At 60.3% G+C, this 20,620-nt stretch overlaps 3 protein-coding genes across 3 annotated transcripts; all 3 read right to left on the reverse strand.

Annotated features, from left to right (window-relative positions):
- Positions 1-378: 378 nt before the first annotated feature.
- TAPBP (TAP binding protein) lies at positions 379-7,898 on the reverse strand. The gene is made up of 7 exons (XM_081319765.1): positions 7,711-7,898; positions 7,103-7,330; positions 6,679-6,984; positions 4,260-4,592; positions 2,569-2,895; positions 1,943-2,032; positions 379-1,847 (listed from the first exon to the last, which is right to left on the reverse strand). Exons 1-7 carry the CDS (start codon positions 7,784-7,786, stop codon positions 1,687-1,689), a joined length of 1,521 nt encoding a protein of 506 aa, XP_081175891.1. The 5' UTR covers positions 7,787-7,898; the 3' UTR covers positions 379-1,686.
- Positions 7,899-11,008: 3,110 nt separating this feature from the next.
- On the reverse strand, positions 11,009-12,699 carry ZBTB22 (zinc finger and BTB domain containing 22). Its single transcript, XM_081319763.1, has one exon. It carries the CDS (start codon positions 12,688-12,690, stop codon positions 11,128-11,130), a length of 1,563 nt encoding a protein of 520 aa, XP_081175889.1. The 5' UTR covers positions 12,691-12,699; the 3' UTR covers positions 11,009-11,127.
- Positions 12,700-12,839: 140 nt separating this feature from the next.
- DAXX (death domain associated protein) lies at positions 12,840-20,586 on the reverse strand. The gene is made up of 7 exons (XM_081319753.1): positions 19,981-20,586; positions 15,887-16,682; positions 14,693-14,928; positions 14,104-14,308; positions 13,407-13,755; positions 13,105-13,318; positions 12,840-12,993 (listed from the first exon to the last, which is right to left on the reverse strand). Exons 1-7 carry the CDS (start codon positions 20,146-20,148, stop codon positions 12,934-12,936), a joined length of 2,028 nt encoding a protein of 675 aa, XP_081175879.1. The 5' UTR covers positions 20,149-20,586; the 3' UTR covers positions 12,840-12,933.
- Between the last annotated feature and the right edge of the window lie 34 nt (positions 20,587-20,620).

The following is a 20,620-nucleotide window of genomic DNA, read 5'->3' on the forward strand; positions in this document are numbered from 1 at the left end:
TCCATTTAGGATAGTTTAGAAGAACACATGTGTAACCATGATTGGTCAATTTGAATAATAATAAAATGTGATTGGTTGCTTTTGCTATAAATAAACAAGGTCCACTGCTCCTCGTGGTTCAGGGTCCAGTGTTCAGTGTGCATCCCAGGAGCAGCGGGGCCCTTCCCCCGAGAGATCTCTGTGTCCTTCTTTCATGGGCGCCAACCCTGGGCAGGAGCAGCCTCTGCCCAGCTTCACCAGCAGCTAATTTCTCAACCCGGCTGCAGCAGCAGCAGCATCCCAGCAACAGCAGCTTCCCAGCATCCCTGCAGGTGTGGGACCATCCCAGATTGCTTCTAGGACTACCCCTTTATTCTTTTTAAATCAATAGGCTGGAAAAAACCAACCCAAATTTATTTACAGTTCCACATCGTAAAGTCCTTCAAACAAAAAAGAAGCAGCATATTTTCCTTAACAAAAATAAATGATTCAGGCATCAAACAGGAGTCAAACAGGAAGATCAGCAACAGGAGGCCAGGATTTTCTTTGGATTTCTATGAACGGCTGCCTTCAGCAACCACCACTGCCCACACCTTCCCCTTTTATTAGCAGCCCCAAGGCCTGGCTTCTCAACGCCTTCTCCTCCTTTCGCTGAGTTGCCTCATAGACTTCCTCTGCTCTGCTCTGCTCCACTGCCTTCTGCTTCTAGCCCCTCTGAACAGATTCAGCTGTGACTCCTCTGAGTCTGAACCCTCCTCCTCACACAGCTGAGCCTCATAACGAACACAACTGGAGGGGCCCGGCTCAGAGTCCTGCGATGCATCAGAGCCCCCCTCAGACACCAAAGTCTCTCCAAACCCCCCCTCCTCCTCCTCCTCCTCAGATCCCTCGGACTCAGCTGCTGGGAGCACAGGCTGACACGGAATCACAACAGCCGTTTGCAAAGGACTTAAGTTTCATGGGATCACGTTCGCATCGCCTTGCCTGCGAACAATTCTCCGTTTGAATCGTGTTTTGTTTGCCTTTTGCTTTGGGGCATTTTGCAGGTCTGGAAATACTATTAAAAAGGGGGTTTGTTTTTCCTGCATTTCCAGCCCACTTGTTGAAAGAGGGGTTGGTCCTTGTGAGTTAACAGGGACAGAAAACACCCACCCACCCCCGGCCAAGTCGGTCTTGCAGTTCTTGGGGGCGGGGGTGTCAGGCAGAAAAGCCCCCCAGCCCAACTAAGGGAACCCCTTCAGCACTTGGAAAGCAAAACGACTCATGCTGCAGGGGGAACCAACATATGCGGGGGGGGCCTTGGCTGGCGTTTCAAGGCCTCCCCCCTGGGGGCCCAGAGCAGGCCAGGCTGGCTCCCTTCTTCTAAGAGCTGCCCTGGATCCAGCATGTGGTGGGGGTCTGCACGAGGCCAGCTGCACGGGACCCTGCTCTGAAAAGCCGTCTAGGGTGGGGGGGAGAAGTGAGGGCAGGGGCCTGACCACCCCAGGGGCCCCGGGCACAGGGGGGTGGGACGGAGAGGGAACGGGGACCCTCGCTTCCTACGGGTGGGAAGGACAGACAGACACTCTAAGCAAATTCAGCACCCCCTCCCCACATTGCCAACTAAGATCCGCAGGGGGGAGGGGGGTCTCCCAACACCAACACCCCCATTCACATGCAGCCCTTCCTGGAGGATCCAGAGTGAGGCTCCACCGCCCAGGAGGACGGTCACTTCGGGGCGGGGTCCGGCGATGAGGACCCGGCTCCAGAGAGCTTCCGCTTGCCGTCACCCTGGCCCTGCTCGGGCGGAGACGCACCAGCCGGTGACTCTTCAGGCAGAGGAGAACCCTGGGCGCTCGGCTCGGCCTTCGCCGCCTTCTCTCCGAAGACTGCCAGGGAGAAAGCCGGTGGGTCAGAGAAGACATGGGGGGAGGGCTGCCCTTCCGGGGGGGCGGGGCTAGGGGGGCAGCCGTGGCTGACTCACCTCGCTGGGAGAGCACCTGAAAGAAGCCCAGCAGCGCGAAAGTGACCAGGAAGAGGCCAATCACATCCTCCATGGCGGGGAGCGAGGACCCTGCAAAGAGAGGGAGGTGGAGCAGTCCCGGAAACGGACATTGGCTCCCCCGGCCCTTTGCAGGGGGGGAGGTTCCCCCAAACACCCCCTCCCCTCAATGCCGGCCCGTTGACTCCAGGGTTCGGTCTGACACACACACACACACACACACACACACACACACACACACACACACCGGCAGATCATGTTCTCACAAACGCTGCTGCAGGCAGGCCAATGCTGGCACCCCCTCACGTTTCGGGGCGCACCCGAGATTCATGGCCTGCCTCTGGTGCCAAGAGGGGAGCAGTGCCACCAACACCCAAGCCACTTTTGCTACTTGTGGGCGAGTTGCTGTTCTACCCCCCCCTCCGGATTGGGGGCGGTGGGCCCCGGGGCTGTTTGTCTGACCCTGGGTCCCCCCTCCCCTTGCTTTGGGTGGGGGCCCGGAGTTGCAGTCGGCCCTTGTGCTCTTTTTCCAAGGGGGGGGAGGATACCCTCCACACACACTCCATGCAGCCCCCCCCCACGTGGCCGCGCCCCTCCCCTGCGCCTACCTGCCACATTCAGCTTCATGGTCTTCTGGATCCCCCCCTGGCCCAGCCCCACGTGGCTCACGTGGCAGCTGTACGAACCCCCCTGGTCCCCCGGCTGGACGGCGGGCAGGCGGGCAAAGCTGGTGAAGCTGTAGGTGCCGTCCGGCGCCTGCCGATGACCCGATTCCCAGGTGTCCAGGAGGGTCTGGTGGGGCGCACCGGGCCCACGCCACTTCCAGGCCACGGAGATGCGCTGCGGATAATAGCCGGTGACCTCACAGGCCAGGTCCGTGTGGGTGTTGAGGGGCACCGGGAAGGGGACCGGGCGGAGGGTCACTTTGGGCGGCTCTGGGGGGGGACAGAGAGAGGAGAAGGGTCAAGAGGATCAGAAACAGAAACAGGAATGGAATAGAATAAAATAGAACAGAACAGAATAGAGCTGGAAGGGACCTTGGAGGTCTTCTAGTCCAGCCCCCCGCTTGAGCAGGAGAACCTATACCATCTCAGATAAGTGAATGTCCGGTTTCAGCCATGAAGCGCCCACAACTTCTGGTGGCAAGCGGTTCCACTGGTCCATTGTCCTCACTGCCAGGAAGTTTCCCCTTAATTCCAGGCTGCTTCTCTCTTTGATCCGTTTCCAACCACGGTTTCTCCTCCTTCCCTCTGGGAAGGCCTTGGATCCTCTTAGTCGCCTGGAAACAGCAACTAAATAACTCGGAAACTGCAGCTTAGTAACTGGGAAACAGCAGCTGGAAGATTTCTAAGCGTGGCATAGCATGCAACAACAACCCTGTGAGGTAGGCTGGCCTGAGAGAGCGACAGCCTCGTGGTGCCAGGCCGAGGGCCCTTTCTCTCTCCCAGCCCCCAACATGGTCCCTGACCCCACCTGAGAACCAAGCCGGCTTCGCTTCCGAAGCGCCACCTCTCCCGGTTAAGCGCTTCCTTCAGCGGCACCGGAGCGGTTGCGAATCCCCAGAGGGAGTGGGGTCCTCCATTGGCAAGATGGTGGGGGGGACCCCTCGTGCCTCTGTTCCCAGCCATTCAATCCAGGCAGGGAGGGGCCAGGCTGCCCGGTCCTTGGGGAAGCTGCCCCCCCCCCGTATGAACAGCCCCATCGCCACCAGGGAGGGGGGGAACTGGGTACGTCCAGTTAATGAAGAGAAGGACGGGGTTGGACTAGATGACCTCCAAAGTCCCTCCCAGCATGATAGCAGTCTTCCAGTATCTCAGGGGTTGCCCCAAAGAAGAGGGAGTCAAGCTATTCTCCAAAGCGCCTGAATGCAGGACAAGAAGCAACGGATGGAAACTAGTCAAGGAGAGAAGCAACCTAGAACTAAGGAGGAATTTCCTGACAGTTAGAACAATTAACCAGTGGAACAACCTGCCTCCAGAAGTGGTGAATGCTCCAACACTGGAAGTTTTTAAGAAGAGACTGGACAGCCATTTGCCTGAAATGGTATAGGGTTTCCTGCCTGAGCAGGGGGTTGGACTAGATGACCTCCAAGGTCCCTTCCAACTTATTATTATTATTATTATTATTATTATTATTATTATTATTATTATTATTATTATTATTATTATTATTATTATTATTATTATTATTATTATTGCCATCACCCCACCACCACCACCCCAGAGACCTATGGGCCGGTCTCACCCAAACTGGGGGAGAGGCGTGCAACAAGGGGGGGGGTCGAGGGGGGTCCACTCACGCACGATCCTGAGCTCCACGGCCTGCTGGGCCTGCAGGTGGGGCAGGTAGACGGAGCAGATGTAGGTGCCCTCGTGGCGCACCTGGGCGGCCTGCAGCTGCAACGAGACGTTGCTACCCTCGGAGTCCAGGAAGAGCCGGGCGCCCTCCTCGGACACCGCGACACGCTGGGTGGCTCCGTCGTAGGCCAGGATCACCCGGCCGGCCCCGCCGTGCTGGTGGCGCCACTCAACCGAGAAGGCCGTGGGGGGAGCAGAGAAGCCGCAGTCCAGCAACACCTCCTCCCCCAGGCGGGACTGCAGGCGCGGCGTCCGGGTGAAGACGGAGAGGACGGCTGCGGAGGAGGAGGAGAGGCCCCATCAGCCAAGTACCCAGCCCTCCCCCTCCCTCCCTCCCCCCCCAGGAAAAATGGCGCCCTTCCCCCCCTCCAGACGGGACTTCAAAATTCCGTTCCGTTCCTTCCCAGGCTTTAAAATCCTTTACTGTTCGCTCGTTTTAAGCCTCTATTTATTTATTTCTGCCCTGCCTTTATTATTTCAGCAAATACAAGCAGTCCCCGACATTCAACCGCAGCCGAGCCCAAAATGTCCGTTGCTAAGCGAGTCGTTGGAGTTTTGCCCCGTTTTACGACCTTTCTTGCCACCGTTATTAAGTGAATCACCCGGCTGTTACGTGGATCTGGTTCCCCCACCGATGTTGCTCGTCAGGTGGTCACAAAAGGGGATCATGTGACCCCAAGGGAGACGCTGCAACCATCGTAAGAATTAAGTCAATCTCCAAGTGCCTCAATTTGTTTTTGGCTGTTCCTGGGGCTGCTGCAGTGATCTTAAGGGAGAAAAACGGTGGTCACAAGCGACTTTTCTGTGCCGTTGTAACTTCAAACGGTCATTAAATGAATCGCTGTAAGTCGAGGACTGCTTGTAATTGAAAGTGGTGAACGTATCCAACACGTTCTCTTCCTCCCAATTTTCCCCGCAGCAACTTTGGGAGCTGAGTATGTGTGACTGGCCGGAAGGCACCCAGTTGACTTTCGTGGCCAAGACGAGACTTGAACTCAGGGTCTCCGGCCTTCTAGCTTGGGGCCTTAACCACTAGGCCAACCTCTGGCTCTCTTCACTTACATCTGTGGTTGCTTTCGGCTCTGATTTTAATTTGCGCTCGTAAACAAGCCCCACTCCTGCAGGAAGGAAGGAAGGAAGGAAAGAAAGAAAGAAAGGAAAGAAGGAAAGATGAAAGGAAGGAAGGAAAGAAAGAAAGAAGGAAAGAAAGGAAGGAAAGAAGGAAAGATGAAAGGAAGGAAGGAGAAAGGAAAGAAGGAAAGATGAAAGGAAGGAAGGAAAGAAAGAAGGAAGGAAGGAAAGAAAGAAGGAAAGAAAAGAAGAAAGAAAGGAAAGAAGGAAAGATGAAAGGAAGGAAGGAAAGAAAGGAAGGAAAGAAGAAAGGAAGGAAGGAGAAAGGAAAGAAGGAAAGATGAAAGGAAGGAAAGAAAAGAAGGAAGGAAGGAAAGAAAGAAGGAAAGGAAAGAAGAAAGGAAAGAAGGAAAGATGAAAGGAAGGAAGGAAAGAAAGAAGGAAAGAAAGAAAGGAAAGAAGGAAAGATGAAAGGAAGGAAGGAGAAAGGAAAGAAGGAAAGATGAAAGGAAGGAAGGAAAGAAAGAAGGAATGAAGGAAAGAAAGAAGGAAAGAAAAGAAGAAAGAAAGGAAAGAGGGAAAGATGAAAGGAAGGAAGGAAGGAAAGAAGGAAGGAAAGAAAGGAAGGAAAGAAAAGAAGAAAGGAAGGAAAGAAGGAAGGAAAGGAAAGATGAAAGGAAAGAAAGAAAGGAAAGAAGGAAAGAAAGAAGGAAGGAAAGAAAGGAAGGAAAGAAGGAAGGAAAGGAAAGATGAAAGGAAAGAAAGGAAAGAAGGAAAGAAAGAAGGAAGGAAAGAAAGGAAGGAAAGAAAAGAAGAAAGGAAGGAAAGAAGGAAGGAAAGGAAAGATGAAAGGGAAGGAAGGAAGGAAGGAAGGAAGGAAGGAAGGAAGGAAGGAAGGAAGGAAGGAAGGGAAGTTTCCCCTAGCCGCGTATTCTCAGCAACCAAAGACGAAGGTTCAAGAGGGTGGGAAGGACAAGGGCGCTTTCTTCCTCGGGAGGGGCTTCGTTGGGAGACCTCGAGCGGCCTCCTCCGGCTGAGATCTTTCCCACCCACCGCAATCCACCAGATCCGTTGCACTGCAACTCCCATCCTCCCCAGCCGGCTGGGGAACGGATCTTGGGTCAGCCCCCCACCCCCCCACATCGACATCGGGGCGACCGCTTAGGACAAACCCTGCGAATCAATCCAGGGTTGCTCCGGTATTAAAAACCAAAAAACCAGGTCACTGCTAAGCCCAGATAAGGCAGCCCTCCCCCCCATCAATGCCCCCCCCAACAGGTGGGTCTGTACCTGTCGCCACGGTGACCCTGGGGACCTCCGGTGTCCCGGGCAACGGCCTCTCCTGGTGCAGGATGCTGCTGACCCCGAAGTCCGCCTCGGGGTTCTGGATGGTGGCGATGACCCAGCGGCCCTCCAGGCAGCGGGGGGAGCCCTCCCGCCCCGCCAGCCCCGCCGCCCAGGGCACGTGGGCCTCCCGCGGCTGGTACGGGTTGATCTCGCAGGCCACCTCGGCCTCTCCGGGGCCCGGCAGACGGGAGCCCTGCCAGCGGGGACGGGCGCCGGCCTCCTTGCCGCTCCAGAGGCTGCCGGACGGGTCTGCGCAGAGGGGGGAGGGAGGGAGGGAGACGGGCAGGGGGTCAGGCCGGCCGCCCCCCTCCCGGGACCCTCCCGCCCCTCCCCTCCCCGGAGAGGGCCGGTCCCCCCCCCCACCTACCCAGCAGCTGGAAGGCCAGGCCGGCGTCCACCTCGGCGGGCAGCTGGGGCTCCAGGGCGGCTTCGGACAGGCGCTGCCCCGGCGGCGGCAGGACGAGCAGAGCGCGGCGCTGGGTGAGGTCGCTGGGCATGACCGAGCCGGCCCCGCCGCGGCCGCCGCCCGCCTCCTCCACGAACCAGCAGCCCAGCCGGGCCGCGGCCGGCGGCGGGGAGGCGGCCAGGGGGGCACCTGCGGGGGAGAGGGAGGCGCTCAGCCCGACGGCCCCGCCCGCCCGAAAGTGAAAGCGGCCCCGCCCGAGCGGGAATCCCCGGGGCCGGAGCGGGAATCCCCGGGCCCCGGAGCCTGGCCGCGGAGGGGCTCCGGCCGGGCGGGCGGCGGGCTTGGAGGGACCCTCGGGGGGGGGCAGGCGCGGCAGGACCCTCTTTCCCTCCCCCCTGCGCCCCGGGACCCCACCGCCCGCCCGCACTCACCGAGGAAGAGGAGGAGGAGGAGGGGGCTCCGGCCGGGCGGCCGGCGGGCTTGGAGGGACCCTCGGGGTGGGGGGCAGGCGCGGCAGGACCCTCCTTCCCTCCCCCCCTGCGCCCCGGGACCCCACCGCCCGCACTCACCGAGGAAGAGGAGGAAGAGGAGGAGGAGGAGGGGGCTCCGCTGGCGGCGGGCGGGGGCGCGGGAGGCGGCGGCCATGGCGAGCTGAGCGGGAGCGGCTGAGCGACGCTGCGCGATCTGCTTCGGCCGGGGCCGCTTTCACTTTCGGCGGAGGAGGAAAGGGAGGCGCCCGCCAGGAGGCTCGGTCGCCTCCCCCTCCCCCCCCCCCGCCGGCCGAGGGAGGCGAACCAGCCCCGCCCGTCGTTCCACGCCCATTTACAAGGGGGGGGGCGTGCTCCTAGGGCTCATATGGTGCCAGCTAGCCTGATGGAAGAAGGACTGTGCAAAAGTTGGGTTGAAAGTAAACATTAAGAAAGCCAAGATCATGGCATCCGGCCCTCTCAATTCCTGGCAAATAGATGGGGAAGAAATGGAGGTAGTGACAGATTTTATTTTCCTGGGCTCCAAGATCACCGCAGACGGGGACTGCAGCCAAGAAATTGAAAGACGCTTGCTCCTGGGGAGGAAAGCCATGACAAATCTAGACAGAACACTAAAAAGCAGAGACATCACCTTGCCAACAAAAGTGCGTATAGTCAAGGCTATGGTCTTCCCAGTTGCAATGTATGGCTGTGAAAGCTGGACCATAAGAAAGGCTGAGCGCCAAAGAATTGAGGCCTTTGAACTCTGGTGCTGGAGAAGACTCCCGCGAGTCCCTTGGACTGCAAGGCGATCAAACCGGTCAGTCCTAGAGGAGATCAACCCTGACTGCTCTTTAGAAGGCCAGATCCTGAAGCTAAAACTCAAATACTTTGGCCACCTAATGAGAAGGAAGGACTCACTGGAGAAGAGCCTCATGCTGGGAAAGATGGAGGGCAAGAGAAGAAGGGGACGACAGAGAATGAGGTGGCTGGACGGAGTCACTGAAGCAGGAGACGTGAGCTTAAATGGACTCCAGAAGATGGTAGAGGACAGGAAGGCCTGGAGGAACGTTGTCCATGGGGTCGCGATGGGTCGGACACGACTTCGCAGCTAACAACAACAGCCTGATGGGATCTTCCGCAGAGGTCTGGAAGAAAAAAATCTAGGGCAGGGGTAGGCCAGCTTGGCTCTTTCATGACTCGTGGACTTCAACTCCCAGAATTCCTGAGCCAGCCTTGCTCAGCTTGGAAACCTCCCCCTTTTCCCTCAGCCTGGCTGGCTCAGGAATTCTGGGAGTTGAAGTCCACCAGTCATAAAAGAGCCAAGCTTGCCTACCCCTGATCTATGGAGCCGGGGTCCAGCCTCTGCCCACCCAATTTCATGCTGGCAGTGACCGCCAGAGGGCCGCGGCTGGTCCCGAGACAAGGGCAGCCAGGCCACAGGATGGGAGACCACCGGGGGATCCTGGGATTAGTATAACTAGGAAGTCAACGGAGCATGCTGGAGAAAGACGGCACAGGAGTGGACCGAGAGCGAGCCGGATGAGAATTTAACGAAGAGAAGGGTGAGGGGTGACATGATAGCAGTGTTGCAATATCTCAGGGGCTGCCACAAAGAAGAGGGAGTCAAGCTATTCTCCAAAGCCCCTGAAGGCAGGACAAGAAGCAACGGATGGAAACTAGTCAAGGAGGGAAGCAACCTAGAACTAAGGAGAAACTTCCTGACAGTTAGAACAACTAACCAGTGGAACAACCTGCCTCCAGAGGTGGTGAATGCTCCGACACTGGAAGTTTTTAAGAAGAGACTGGACAGCCATTTGTCTGAAACGGTATAGGGATCCCTGCCTGAGCAGGGGGTTGGACTAGATGACCTCCAAGGTCCCTTCCAACTTTATTATTACTACTATTTATTATTATTATTAATTATTATTGTTATTATTATATTACTATTATTATTATTGTTATTATTATTGTCAACGCTGCTAACATTGGATGTTCTTGCTTTGACAACAGATGGAAATGTAGCCATCATTTATCTTTCCCTTTTAGAGTTAGATGATGCTGGGAGGGGGGACGTGGATGAGAGTCCAGTTAGTCATAACAACAAACTCTTCCTTTGAAGAGTTTCATCTGTCAGAACCATGACATTAAGCCAGAAATTGATTTTTTTACTATTACTATTATTAACAATATTAATATTATTATTATTGCCATACTATGCGGGAAGTCCTTGACTTATGGTGGCCAACATTTCTGTCGCTAAGTGAGACAGTCAAGTGGGTTTTGTCTCATTTTACAACCTCTCTGGCTACAATTGTTAAGAGAATCTGATTTCCCCCTTGACTTTGCGCAATAATCAGAAGGTAGGAAAAGGGGGGGACCCCAAGGAGCCAGTTGCCGAGCGCCTGAACTTTGGCCCTGTAAACCCTGGGGATGCTGCAACGGTCGTAAGCCTGAAAAACGGTCATAAGGCAATTATTTCCCCAAGGACGTTGTAGGGCTGAATGAATGCACTGCCTCTATCACCCAGGAGCTAAGAATCACCCGACGCCTGGAACTTTTCCCCCTTCTGCTCTGCACCGACCGGAGCCAAGAAGGCTCCCCCAGAGGGGGGGGGGGGGCGGGGAGGCTCAGATCCCTCAAGGCCGGACGCAACCAAGACTGGAATGGGGGGGGCCTTCAGGGGCAGTTCCCCAGATCCAGCTTAAATTGAAGGCAGAGCATCCTTGGAATAGGGGGGGGGAGAGCCCCCCCCTGGACTCCACCCCACGCAGCTCACCTGCACCAGTGTGCCCCCCCCGTACCACCTCCCCTCAGCGCAAGCCACAGCCCCAGGACGGAGCCAGCACAGATCCAAGCCAAGCAGGGCCTTATACAGCAATAAATATTTATAGAGAATTCGTGGCTTCCCTTTAAAAAAAGGCCAAAAAACAAATTGAAGGACGTTTGTCATTGCGACCGAAGGAACCAATGGGGGAAGAGAGGGGGGCTTCTCCTTCTCTCCAGAAACCCCCCCCCCATCCAAGCTGTGTGTGTCTATGTCTGTTTGTGTGTCTTCTCTGGGCACACAGGCATCCAGCCATCTCGGAACTGTCCCCTGCAAAACCCCTCCTGGGGTTGGGGGAAAAGGGGGGGCTCGTGCCAAAAAGTCTGCACCCTGAAGCAAACACAAAGTGGGGAGGGGGAGAAGGAAGCAGGGGGAGAGGAAGCGGCTGTTACATCCACGAGAAGCCCCCTCCTTTGCAAATGGGTCTGGGGGGGGTCATTTAGTGTCACCCTCTTCTCCAGGGCTGCAAGGGAGGGCCTGGGGCAGCCCCCACCTGGCTGTAGAGGCAAAGAGATCCACTCCCAGGGACGGGCCCATTGCACGATGGGAAGATGGGCCAAACGGGGTGTGTGTGTGCAGGTGAGAGCATGAAGAAACCAGACATCCCCCCCCTGGGCGAGGGTTCAGGGCCCATCCAGGGAAGGAGGCTCCTCCGAGGGACGGAGCCGTGGAACTTCCGTGAGTTCCACGGCTCACAGCTTGCCGCCGCTGGCCGCGAAGCCCAGTTCGCTGCGGGGGGATCGGCCCGTGGCCCACTCGGCCTCCCCGGGCACGCGGGAGGGGGACGCCTCCTCCTCCTCCTTCCGGGCCCCACCACCGCAGAGGACGGCAGCGGGGGGCCCTCCTCCTCCTCCTCCTCCGCTCAGGCGGTGGCGCCGCTCGCAGTGGCCCTTGTGGCGCATGAAGCTGTCGCGCCACATGAACTTCTTGGCGCAAACGTGGCACTCGTAGGGCTTCAGGCCGGTGTGGGTCTTCATGTGCTCCGTCAGGTGGTGCTTCATCTTGAACTTCTTGTTGCAGACGGGGCAGTCGAAGGGGCGCAGGTTCAGGTGCATGTTGACGTGCCGGTCGCGCATGCTCTTGTGGGAGAAGGCCTTGCCGCAGTGGCAGAGGAAGATCTTGCTGCCCTCGCCGGAGGCCCCCGACAGCTGCACCGCCCCGTGCTCCACCGACGGCGGGGCCACGCCGCCCGACGGGCCCCCCGACGCCGCCGCCGCCCCCGGGAAGAGCAGCAGCGACGGGCCCCGCACGTCCAGCGGCAGGAGCGGGCGGGGGGGCGGCGGCGGCGGCGGGAAGGGCTCCTCGAAGGCGGCCGCCACGTCCTGCGAGGACTCGCAGAAGTTCACTTGTTCCTCCGGCGGCGGCGGCCCCGCGCTCAGCGTGCGGACGTCGCTGATGCTCAGGGCGGCGGCGGGCTCGGGCGGCTCCTCGTCCTCCTCGCACGTCAGCACCAGGTCCTCCTCTTCCTCCTCGTCTTCCTCCTCCTCCTCCTCCTCCAGCCCGCCGCGCTCCTTCTTCACCGGCAGCCACTGGCGCTGCGGGAGGGCGCCGGGCCGCAGGGAGGACGGGCGGCGGGCCTCGCTGCTGCCGGGCTCGCCGCCGCCGCCGTCGTCCGGCTCGGGCGCGCTCCTGCCGGCGCGGGCGACGGGCTCGGGCGGGCGACGTCGGGGGGCGGCCCGGCAGAGCCCCTCCTCGTCCCGCTCGCCGCCGCCGCCTCCCCGGGGCTGCTCGGGCCCGTCGCGGCGGGGGCTGAAGTAGCTGCTGCTGCTGGGCGACTGGCTCTCGCCCCCCCCGCGGCCGCCGGAGCCCTTGCAGGAGGAGGAGGAGGAGGAGGAGGCGGCGGCGGCCTGGGCGGCGCGGCCCGGGCGGCGCTGGCGCTCCTTGAGCAGCTGCGTGCAGGTGTCGACGATGTGCCACATCTGCAGGACGCTGCCCACCGTCAGGAAGTTGACGATCTCGTCGCGGGCCATGCGGAGCCGGCCGGTGTAGGCCGAGCCCAGCACCAGCTCGAAGGCGGCCGGGTCCATCACGCTGGGCAGCACCACGCGGCTCATGTCCTTCAGCAGCACCTGGTCGTGGAAGTAGGGCGAGCAGGCGGCCAGCACCGCCCGGTGGGCGCGGAAGACCCGGCCCTGCACGTGGATGGCCAGGTCGCACAGCTGCCCCTCCAGCCGCTGCTGGTTCAGCGCCTCCAGCAGCGCGCTCGTCGCCTCCGGGAAGGCCACCTGCACCGCCCCGGACTCCGCCGCCGCCATGCCGCCCGCCCGCCCCGCTCGCTCGCCGCGCCTCCTGCGCACGCGCGGCCCCGCCCCCGCGCGGCTCAGACGGGAGGCGCCGAGCCCCCCCTCCTTCCCCCCCTCCCCTCCTCCCCCCCGCGGGCAAAGAAGGCTCCGGGCGGGCTCCGTGCAGAAAAATAGTCGCGTTTATTCTCCGTCCGCTTCCCGCCCCTCCCCCTCCCCTCCCCTCCCCCAGTAGAAAGTTCCGCCGGCCGCCCGCGGCTACTCCGAGTCGGAGAGGACGATGATCTCCTCCGGGTCGCACTGGGTGGCCACGCTGGTCTGGAGGGGGGGGAGAAGAGAGGGAGAGCGGTCAGCGGGGTCCCCCCCCGCAAGGGGGTCCTCCCCGCGCCCCCCCCCCGCTTGCAGCCCCTCCCCCAGCCCGGCACCCACCCTGGCGAGCGGCGGCGGCGGCTCCTCCTTCTCCGGCGGCGGTGGCGGCGGGGGGGCCGGGCTGCTGCTGGAGACCAGGCCCAGGCCGGGGGAGTCCGGGCGGGTGGAGTCGGCCAGGGGGGCCGGGCTGGGCGGCCAGGCCTCCTCCTCCCCCTCCGAGCCGGAGCTGGGCACTCGGATGCAGCCCTGACCGCTGCTGCTGCTGCCGCCGGTGCTGCGGCCAGGGAGAGAGGCCGGCGTGAGAGGGGGGGGCGGAACACCCCCCCCCCGCCCTTCCCTACCCCCTCCCAGCCCCCCCATACCTGCTGGAGACCGGGGGCTGCCCCCCTGCGCGGCTTTTCTTGCTGGGCGGCTGCCCGTTGAGCCCCCCGTTCTCCAGCCAGCGGCTGTGCTTGGGGGGCAGGGGGGCCCCGGGGCCCGGGCGGCCGGCCTCCCACTCCTCCTCCTCCTCCTCCTCCTCCTCCGGAAGCGGGGAGGGGGCTGGGCTGCTCTCCCCCTCCAGCAGCCCGGCCGCCTTGATCTGCAGGAGCAGCTGCCGGGGAGGGGAGTCTTCCTCCTCCTCTTCCTCCTCCTCGGAGGACAGGACCACCTGGGGCACCTCCAGGTCCATGTGCTGGTCAGCGTCCGCGTCCGCAGCAGGGGGCTCCTCGCCTGCCAAGGGGGGGGAGAGGAGGGCAGGGGCGGGCGAGGTCAACTCCCCGACAGGAGCGACCCCCTCCCAACCCCCTCGCCTGGGGCAGCCAGGTTGGGGAAAAGGGCATCAAAAGGAATTTGGGGGGGGGTTCCCTAAATGTCAGGAAGAGGACGGCTGGAAGGCCAGCAGGAGTTTCCCCCCCCCCCTTCTGCCCGGGAACGGTGGGGCTGGCAGAAGACACTTCCAGGCCATTAATGCGGATTGAACCTGCAGAACTCATGGCCACAAGAAGGAAGCAGGAGTCTGCGAGAGGAGGCAGCCCCCCCCCCGGGGCCGCTTTACCCCACCCACCCCCAAAAGGGTACCTGCCGCTGCAGCCGCTTCCTCTTCCTCCTCCTCTTCCTCCTCCTCCTCTCCACCAACCAGGCAGTGGGCCAGCTCTGCGTCCAGGTCTGACTCCGAGGAGTCATCGTCGTCTTCCTCCTCCTCCTCCTCCTCCTCTTCCTCCTCCTCGTCTTCCTCTTCACACGACTCCTTTTGCTTACTGGCCTCCTTGGGGCCTGCGCTGTCCTAGTGCAGAGGTCGGGTGGGTTCGCACTGAGCCCGGATGACCCCTGGCGACCAGAGGGGCTCCCCCTCCCCCACAGAACAAGGGAATTGGATCCGTTAGCCCTGCGAGGCGGGCAGGCCGAGGGGTCTGGGAAGAGCCAGACTCATCCCCTTTCTTCACACCATCTCTACCCTTTGCAGCCATTTTGTGAGTGTTCCCCGGGCTAAAGAGGACTGGGATACTGGGCCGGACCCAAGAGCCCCCCCCTTGATTTGACCCCTCTGGTGAGCTCTGCTGGCCCCTCAAAGGGATGGGGGGGCGGGTCCCCCACCCACACCGAGCTGCCCGGCCCTCTGGATGCCTCCAGGTCCCCACAGGGGCCGCAGAGGGCTCCCCCCCATTACCTCTCTGGCGGCTGCCCCCGAGACGGACTCATTCGGGGAGGCCGGCTCCCCCTCCGCGGCACTGCTGGGCTGGGCCCCCCCTCCGCCGTCCTGCCGGGGGGGCCTCCCCGCCTGCTGCTCCTCCTCCTGCAGCTGAGCGAACTGGGAGATCACCTCCTCCAGGCGCTGCAGCCCCAGCGCGTGGTTGCGTTGCAGGCACCGGGCCAACTCCACGTCCCCCAGCGCCGGGTCCGTGTCTGCCGGGCAGGAGAAGGACAGGTGCTGAGGGGGAAGCCCGCCCACCCTGGGACACGGTGCTCCCCTCCGTGGAGGATCACGGCGATGCCCTTGGAAAATGGCGGGTGGGGGAGCGTCAAAGCCCCCCCCCAGAAGGCTGGATTCCCTCAAGCCCCTGGAGACTTGGCCCCAATCAAAGGGCCCGGGCCAGCAAAGCGAAGCCGGAAAACCAGCCCTTCCCTCACCTGACGGGCTCCTGCCCGCTCTCTGCCCGAACCTCACCCGCTGAGGTCTGTCCCAGCCTCTGCCCACCCACCCACCCCACAGCCAAGGTGCCTTGGTGGGGCATGGCTGGGTGCCTCCTATGCCCACTTTTGTGGGAAACGGCTGCAAAGGCCCCACCCGGGATCTTGCCAGAAGCCGCCAGGTGAAGCACAGCACCGCTGTACCTCCCCTCCCAGACACGATGGGCAGGGTGGTGGTGTCTAAGAGGGAGAGGTGGGTGTGTGGGCCCAAGCTCCTGTGGGGCAGGGATTGTGGGCCCCCCTGCCTGGGATTATCAGCCAAGGGCAGGCTGCCCTACGGTCAAAGGCCCAGCTTTTGCAGCCTTAGCCTGAACGAACGTGAGGTGCTCGTGCAGCCCTTGTTTCATCCAGGGCTTGTTTTGGCAGAGTGGGTGAGCCCGGAAAACAGGTTTAGGCAGAACCCACGGCAGCCCCAGGCAGGAGTCTAGCCTTTTTTTCCTTCCCGACAGCCGAAGGAACCAGGAACCAGAGCTGTGGGGTGCCTCCTTTGTGTGCCCAAACTGGGGGCTCCCAGAAACTGCCTTAAACAAGATCGGGATTGGCATCATCCAAGGCACCAAAATAGTCCTCACAGGGTTGAATTTGGGAGCGACAACGGGGTCACCCTGGGTGGAACCAGGGGCCGCCAAGAGTCCCCTCGGGCCCCCGGCACCCTTCCCTCCCCAGCACTCACTACGCCGGTACTGATCGGTGAGGTGGCATCCGAAGTTGTAGACCAGGTCGAGGTGACGCCGCTCTTGCAGCCGGGGGCCTACGTCGCGGAAGGCGTCGGATGCCATGACCTCCATCTGGCGCTTGGGCAGCCCCAGGCTGTGACGGGCGCTGGCCTTCTGCACCGCCTTGAGGATGTCGGCCCAGTTCGGGAAGGCCTCCGGCTGGTTGATCAGCCGCTCGATGCTCCGGTTGACCTCCGGGTAGCGCGTACCGCGGTAGGGGATGCGCTGCTCTATGACGCGGCCCGTCAGGCTGCTGCAGTCCTTCAGCTGGCAGAGGCGCTTGAAGACGTGCATCAGGCGGCGCTTGAGGCGGCTCTCCTGCAAGTAGGCCGAATCCTGGCTGTCCAGCTCCGTCAGGTCCAGCTCCTGTTCCTGCAGCCGCTGGATCTTATTGGCGTAAACCCGCAGCAGGTTCTCCAGGTAGCGGATCTGCCGCTTGGAGCCCGGGCAGGGCTTGGCGGGCTCGGAGGGTGCCTGGGAGGCAGGGGCGGTAGCCGGGGCATCCTGGGCGTCTGCGGGGCTGGTGGCCGCGGCCCTTTTCCTTTGCGAATGGGCCCGGAAGATAGTGCAGAGTTCATTAATGTAGACATAGATTTTGTTTCTCCTGGCTTGCACCCGGGTCAGGCAGCGGCTCAGAACGTTGTGGAACTCCACGGAGGCCAGGTACTCCGGGCTGGTCTTCTGGTGCCGGCCAGACAGGTAGGAGATGACCTCCGGGTGGTCCTCGGTGTGCCTGGAGCAGAAGGCCACGAACTGCAGGGGGAAAAGGGGCAGGATAGGCATCGCTCAAGGAAGAGCCGGGCTGGCCTCCGCCTGCTCCGCAGCTTGCCACCCGGAAGGAAATGGGAGCTGGGCTGGAGCTGGAAGCTCCATGAGGAGAAGTCTGCTCGTCAGGATGCTAAATTGAGTTGCGGTCGATTGGTTGGAGACCGCTGGCTCCTGCCTGTGGCAATTTGCACTGTGATTGGTTGCTGCGGGTGTAAGGGGGGTGGTTTTTTCCCGCCTTTTTTTTGTATGTGTGCTCTGTACGCTGCTTGAGATTTACCTCAGGACGTTTCTGTGTTCCTGAATATCTTTTGCCTGCTGTAAATGTTAAATTCACCTAACCATACAATACGCGTTCGTGTCGTTGTCTCCGGCTTCATTCGGGCAGCTGCTGCCCAACACCCTGACAGAGTGAAAGGGCGCAGAAGCCCCTGTACCCTGCTAGGGAAGGACAGCGGCCATCGGGGGTGGTGGGGAAGGTGGTCAAAATCCCACAGGGAGAAATTTGGAAGAGACACCAACAGAGAAAGGAGGCTCTAAAGTGGGGGTGCGCCTCCGGAGCTGGTGGAGTGCTGAGGACGGAGGAGACCTCCCTGTCAGGAGGCGCCATTTAGTCGCCGAAAGAGCAAAGCGTATCACAGGCCCGAACCACACGCCACGGCAGTTGATGGGTTGGAGGGTGGCTGGCTGGCTCTCGCCTGAGGCACCTGGTTCCGTGGAGAGGGGCTTTGCCATGGATCTCAGGTGTGTGTGTGTGTGTGTCTGTGTCTGTGTGTGGCTGGTTTCAGGCACTGCCTGCATCCCGCAGGAGTGGGATGCTCTGCTTGTGCGGACTGGTTCCTGGCTGTGCTGCCGGTCCGCGGACTGGGGTGGTGGTGGCCAGGGACCCCTGATCTGCACTATGATTGGTCGCTGCGGGTGTAAAGGGGGCCCCCCACCTTTTCCCTCTGCTGCGTGTTACGTGTGCCATCCGACACCTCCCTCGTGGTGTTCTTCAAGAAAAAGAAAGCAAAAAAAAACAGACCCAGGAAACTGCAGACCGATCAGTTTTACTTCAATACCTGGGAAGATCTTGGAAAAGATAACCCAAAAACAGGTCTGCGAACAACTAGAAGCAAATAAAGTCATAACTAGTAGCCAGCACGGGCTTGTCGAAAACAGATCGTGCCAGACCAATCTTATCTCATTCTTTGATAAAGTGGGTAAACTAGTAGAGCAGCGAAATGCATTGGATGTAGTATGCTTAGACTTCAGCCAGGCAGCCGACAGAGGAGACCACGACCTCCTTCTTGGGAAGAGAGAAACAGGTGGGATAGACAACATCCCCACCAGGTGGATTTGCAGCTGGCTGAGAAGCCTTACTCATGGAGTAGCCCTCAATGGCGCCACATCTGCACGGAGGGGAGTGAGCAGTGGGGAACCACAAGGCTCTGTCTGAGGCCCAGGAAACTCCCCAACATCTCCATCCATGAGTCAGAGGAGGGAATTTATTTATTTATTTATTATTTTATTTTATTTTAATTCCATTTATATCCCGCCCTTCTCCGAAGACTCAGGGTGGCTTACAAGCTTAGCATTGAAGGGAAACTCATCAAATCCGCAGAGGACAGACACCAAACTGGCCGGAGCAACCAACACCCCAGAAGACAAGCTCAGGATCCAAAAAGATCTCCACAGACTTCAACAAAGGACCCCATCCAACAAAATGAGTTTCAAGGTGGAGAAAAGCAAAGTTTTACATTTAGGCAGGAAAAACCAAAGATAGAAGTACAGGCTGGGCAGGACCTGGCTCAAAATCCAGCCACTGTGAGAGGGACCTCGGAGTCCTAGTGGACGATCGCTTGACCGTGAGCTGACCGTGTGCAGCAGCCGCCAAAAAAGCTAACACAATCTTGGCTTGTATAAACAAAGGTATAGAATCAACATCACACGAGGTATTAGTACCGCTTTATAAAACCCTAGTAAGGCCACAACAGGGACGCGGTGGCTCAGTGGGTTAGGACGCTGAGCTTGTCGATCAGAAGGTCGGCAGTTTGGCAGGTCGAATCCCGAGTGCCACGTAGCAGAGTGAGCGCCTGTTACTCGTCCCAGCTTCTGCCAACCTAGCACTTCGAAAGCACGTAAAAATGCAAGTAGAAAAATAGGGACCACTATGTTGGGAAGGTAACAGCGTTCCGTGCGCCTTTGGCGTCTAGTCATGCTGGCCACATGACCACGGAGACGTCCTCAGACAAGCACTGGCCCTTCGGCTTTGAAACGGAGATAAGCACTGGCCCCTAGAGTCGGAAACGACTAGCACGCATGTGCGGGGAAACCTTTACCTTTTACTAAGGCCGCAACAGGAATGCTACAGCCAATTTTGGTCACCTTATCACAAAAAAGAGCTTGAGTGTTTGGAAAAAATTCAGAGAAGAGCAACTAAGATGATCAAAGCCCTGGAGACTAAAACATACAAAGAATGGCTGCAGGAATTGGATTTAGCTAAAGAAAAGAAGGAATAGGGGAGACATGATAGCAGCGTTCCAGTATTTGAGGGACTGCCACAAAGAAGAGGCACGTTGTTCACCAAAGCAACAGAGGGCAGGACAAGAAACATTGGTTGGAAACCGATCAAAGAGAGAAGCAACCTGGAATTAAGGAGAAACTTCCTGACAGTGAGGACAATTAACCAGTGGAACCGCTTGCCAGCAGAAATTGCGAGGGCTCCATCGCTGGAGATTTTTAAGAAGAGGTGTCTGAAACGGTATAAGAGGTTCTCCTGCTGGAGCAGGGGGCTGGACTAGAAGACCTCCAAGGTCCCTTCCAGCTCTATTCTATTCCTGCATTCCTATTTTGTCTGCTGGGAATATAAACGTTATATGTATATTAAACTACAAAAGTTGGCCTCTCTGACTTCCATTCAGACAGCTGCCCTGGAGTTCCCTGACCAGAACAGGCCGAGTGCCGTGCATGTGTGTGTGTGTCTTTGTGTGTGTCTGTGTTTTCTGGGAAATGGTGGGGAAGAGAGGAGGGAGTGTTGGGAGGGTGGTGTCACCTCCCAGGGAAGCCCCCAACCCCTCCACCCACCGGCTGTTCTGGGGGGGGGCAGCTCTCCCTCCCTCCAAAAAGTGGGGGGGTGGGTGGGTGGCGGAAGAGAAGAGATTCCCGAGCGACCCTCCGGTGGGTCTGCCTCCCTGACGGAGGGAGCTGGACTGGATGACCTTTGAGGTGCCCCCGGAGGAGCAGCCACGGGAGGGGGAGGGACCCCGGACGGGGCCTCCCTCCCTCCCTCCCCCCCACATCTCACCTCCCGGAAGAGCCGCTGGTTCTCGTCGCGGAGCCCCTTCTCCCCGGCGCTGCCGTTCAGGGGTCCCGCGGAGGGCTCGCCTGCGGGGGCGGGGGCGGCGGCGGGCGGAGGGGACGGGCCGCTGTCCTCGTCCAGGACGATGATGCAGGCGGGCGGCGGGGAGCTCATGGCCGGCGGGGCGGGAGGGCGGCGGGCATCGCCGGGCGGGGGGCGGCGAGGCGGGAAGCGTCCTAGAGCGGCGGCCCGTCCGGTCTCCTCCTCCCCCTCCTCCTCCTGGCGGGGCGCGAGCGCGGCGGCCGCTCCTCCCGCGCCTCGACTTTCGATTCCGCTCGCCTCGCCCCGAATCGCCTCCTGACGCCGCGCCCACTGCGCAGGACCGGAAGCGGGCGACCCGCGCCGCCATGTTCTTGTACGGATCCGGGAGGAGGCGGCGGCGGCGTCCTCCTCCTCCCCGCGCGCGTCTCCTCGCCGGGAGGCCGTCGGCCCCGGCCTCCCGCTCGGTCCCCGCCGCGATGGGGTGTCGCCATCTTCCCGTAAGGAGAGGGGAAGGGGGGGGAGAAAAAGCGCCGCCCGGCGTCCCCCGGCACGTGACCGGATGTCGACGGCTGAACCTCGGAAGCCCCGCCCCCTGGAGGGGCTG

Source organism: Vipera berus (assembly GCF_964194415.1).
Source record: "Vipera berus genome assembly, chromosome: 2".
In the NCBI taxonomy this organism is placed as follows: Eukaryota; Metazoa; Chordata; class Lepidosauria; order Squamata; family Viperidae; genus Vipera; species Vipera berus.

Excerpts from the sequence above, each read along its gene's own strand:
- TAPBP (XM_081319765.1), bottom strand. The coding sequence starts at position 7,786 with ATGGCCGCCGCCTCCCGCGCCCCCGCCCGCCGCCAGCGGAGCCCCCTC. Across the intron at positions 2,033-2,568 it reads CATGAAGCTGAATGTGGCAG|GGTCCTCGCTCCCCGCCATG; the intron begins GTAGGCGCAGGG and ends CTCTCTTTGCAG. Across the intron at positions 1,848-1,942 it reads TCAGGTGCTCTCCCAGCGAG|TCTTCGGAGAGAAGGCGGCG; the intron begins GTGAGTCAGCCA and ends TCTCCCTGGCAG.
- DAXX (XM_081319753.1), bottom strand. The coding sequence starts at position 20,148 with ATGAGCTCCCCGCCGCCCGCCTGCATCATCGTCCTGGACGAGGACAGC. Across the intron at positions 14,309-14,692 it reads CGGGGGCAGCCGCCAGAGAG|GACAGCGCAGGCCCCAAGGA; the intron begins GTAATGGGGGGG and ends CCTCTGCACTAG. Across the intron at positions 13,319-13,406 it reads CAGCCCCCGGTCTCCAGCAG|CACCGGCGGCAGCAGCAGCA; the intron begins GTATGGGGGGGC and ends CCCTGGCCGCAG.
- ZBTB22 (XM_081319763.1), bottom strand. The coding sequence starts at position 12,690 with ATGGCGGCGGCGGAGTCCGGGGCGGTGCAGGTGGCCTTCCCGGAGGCG.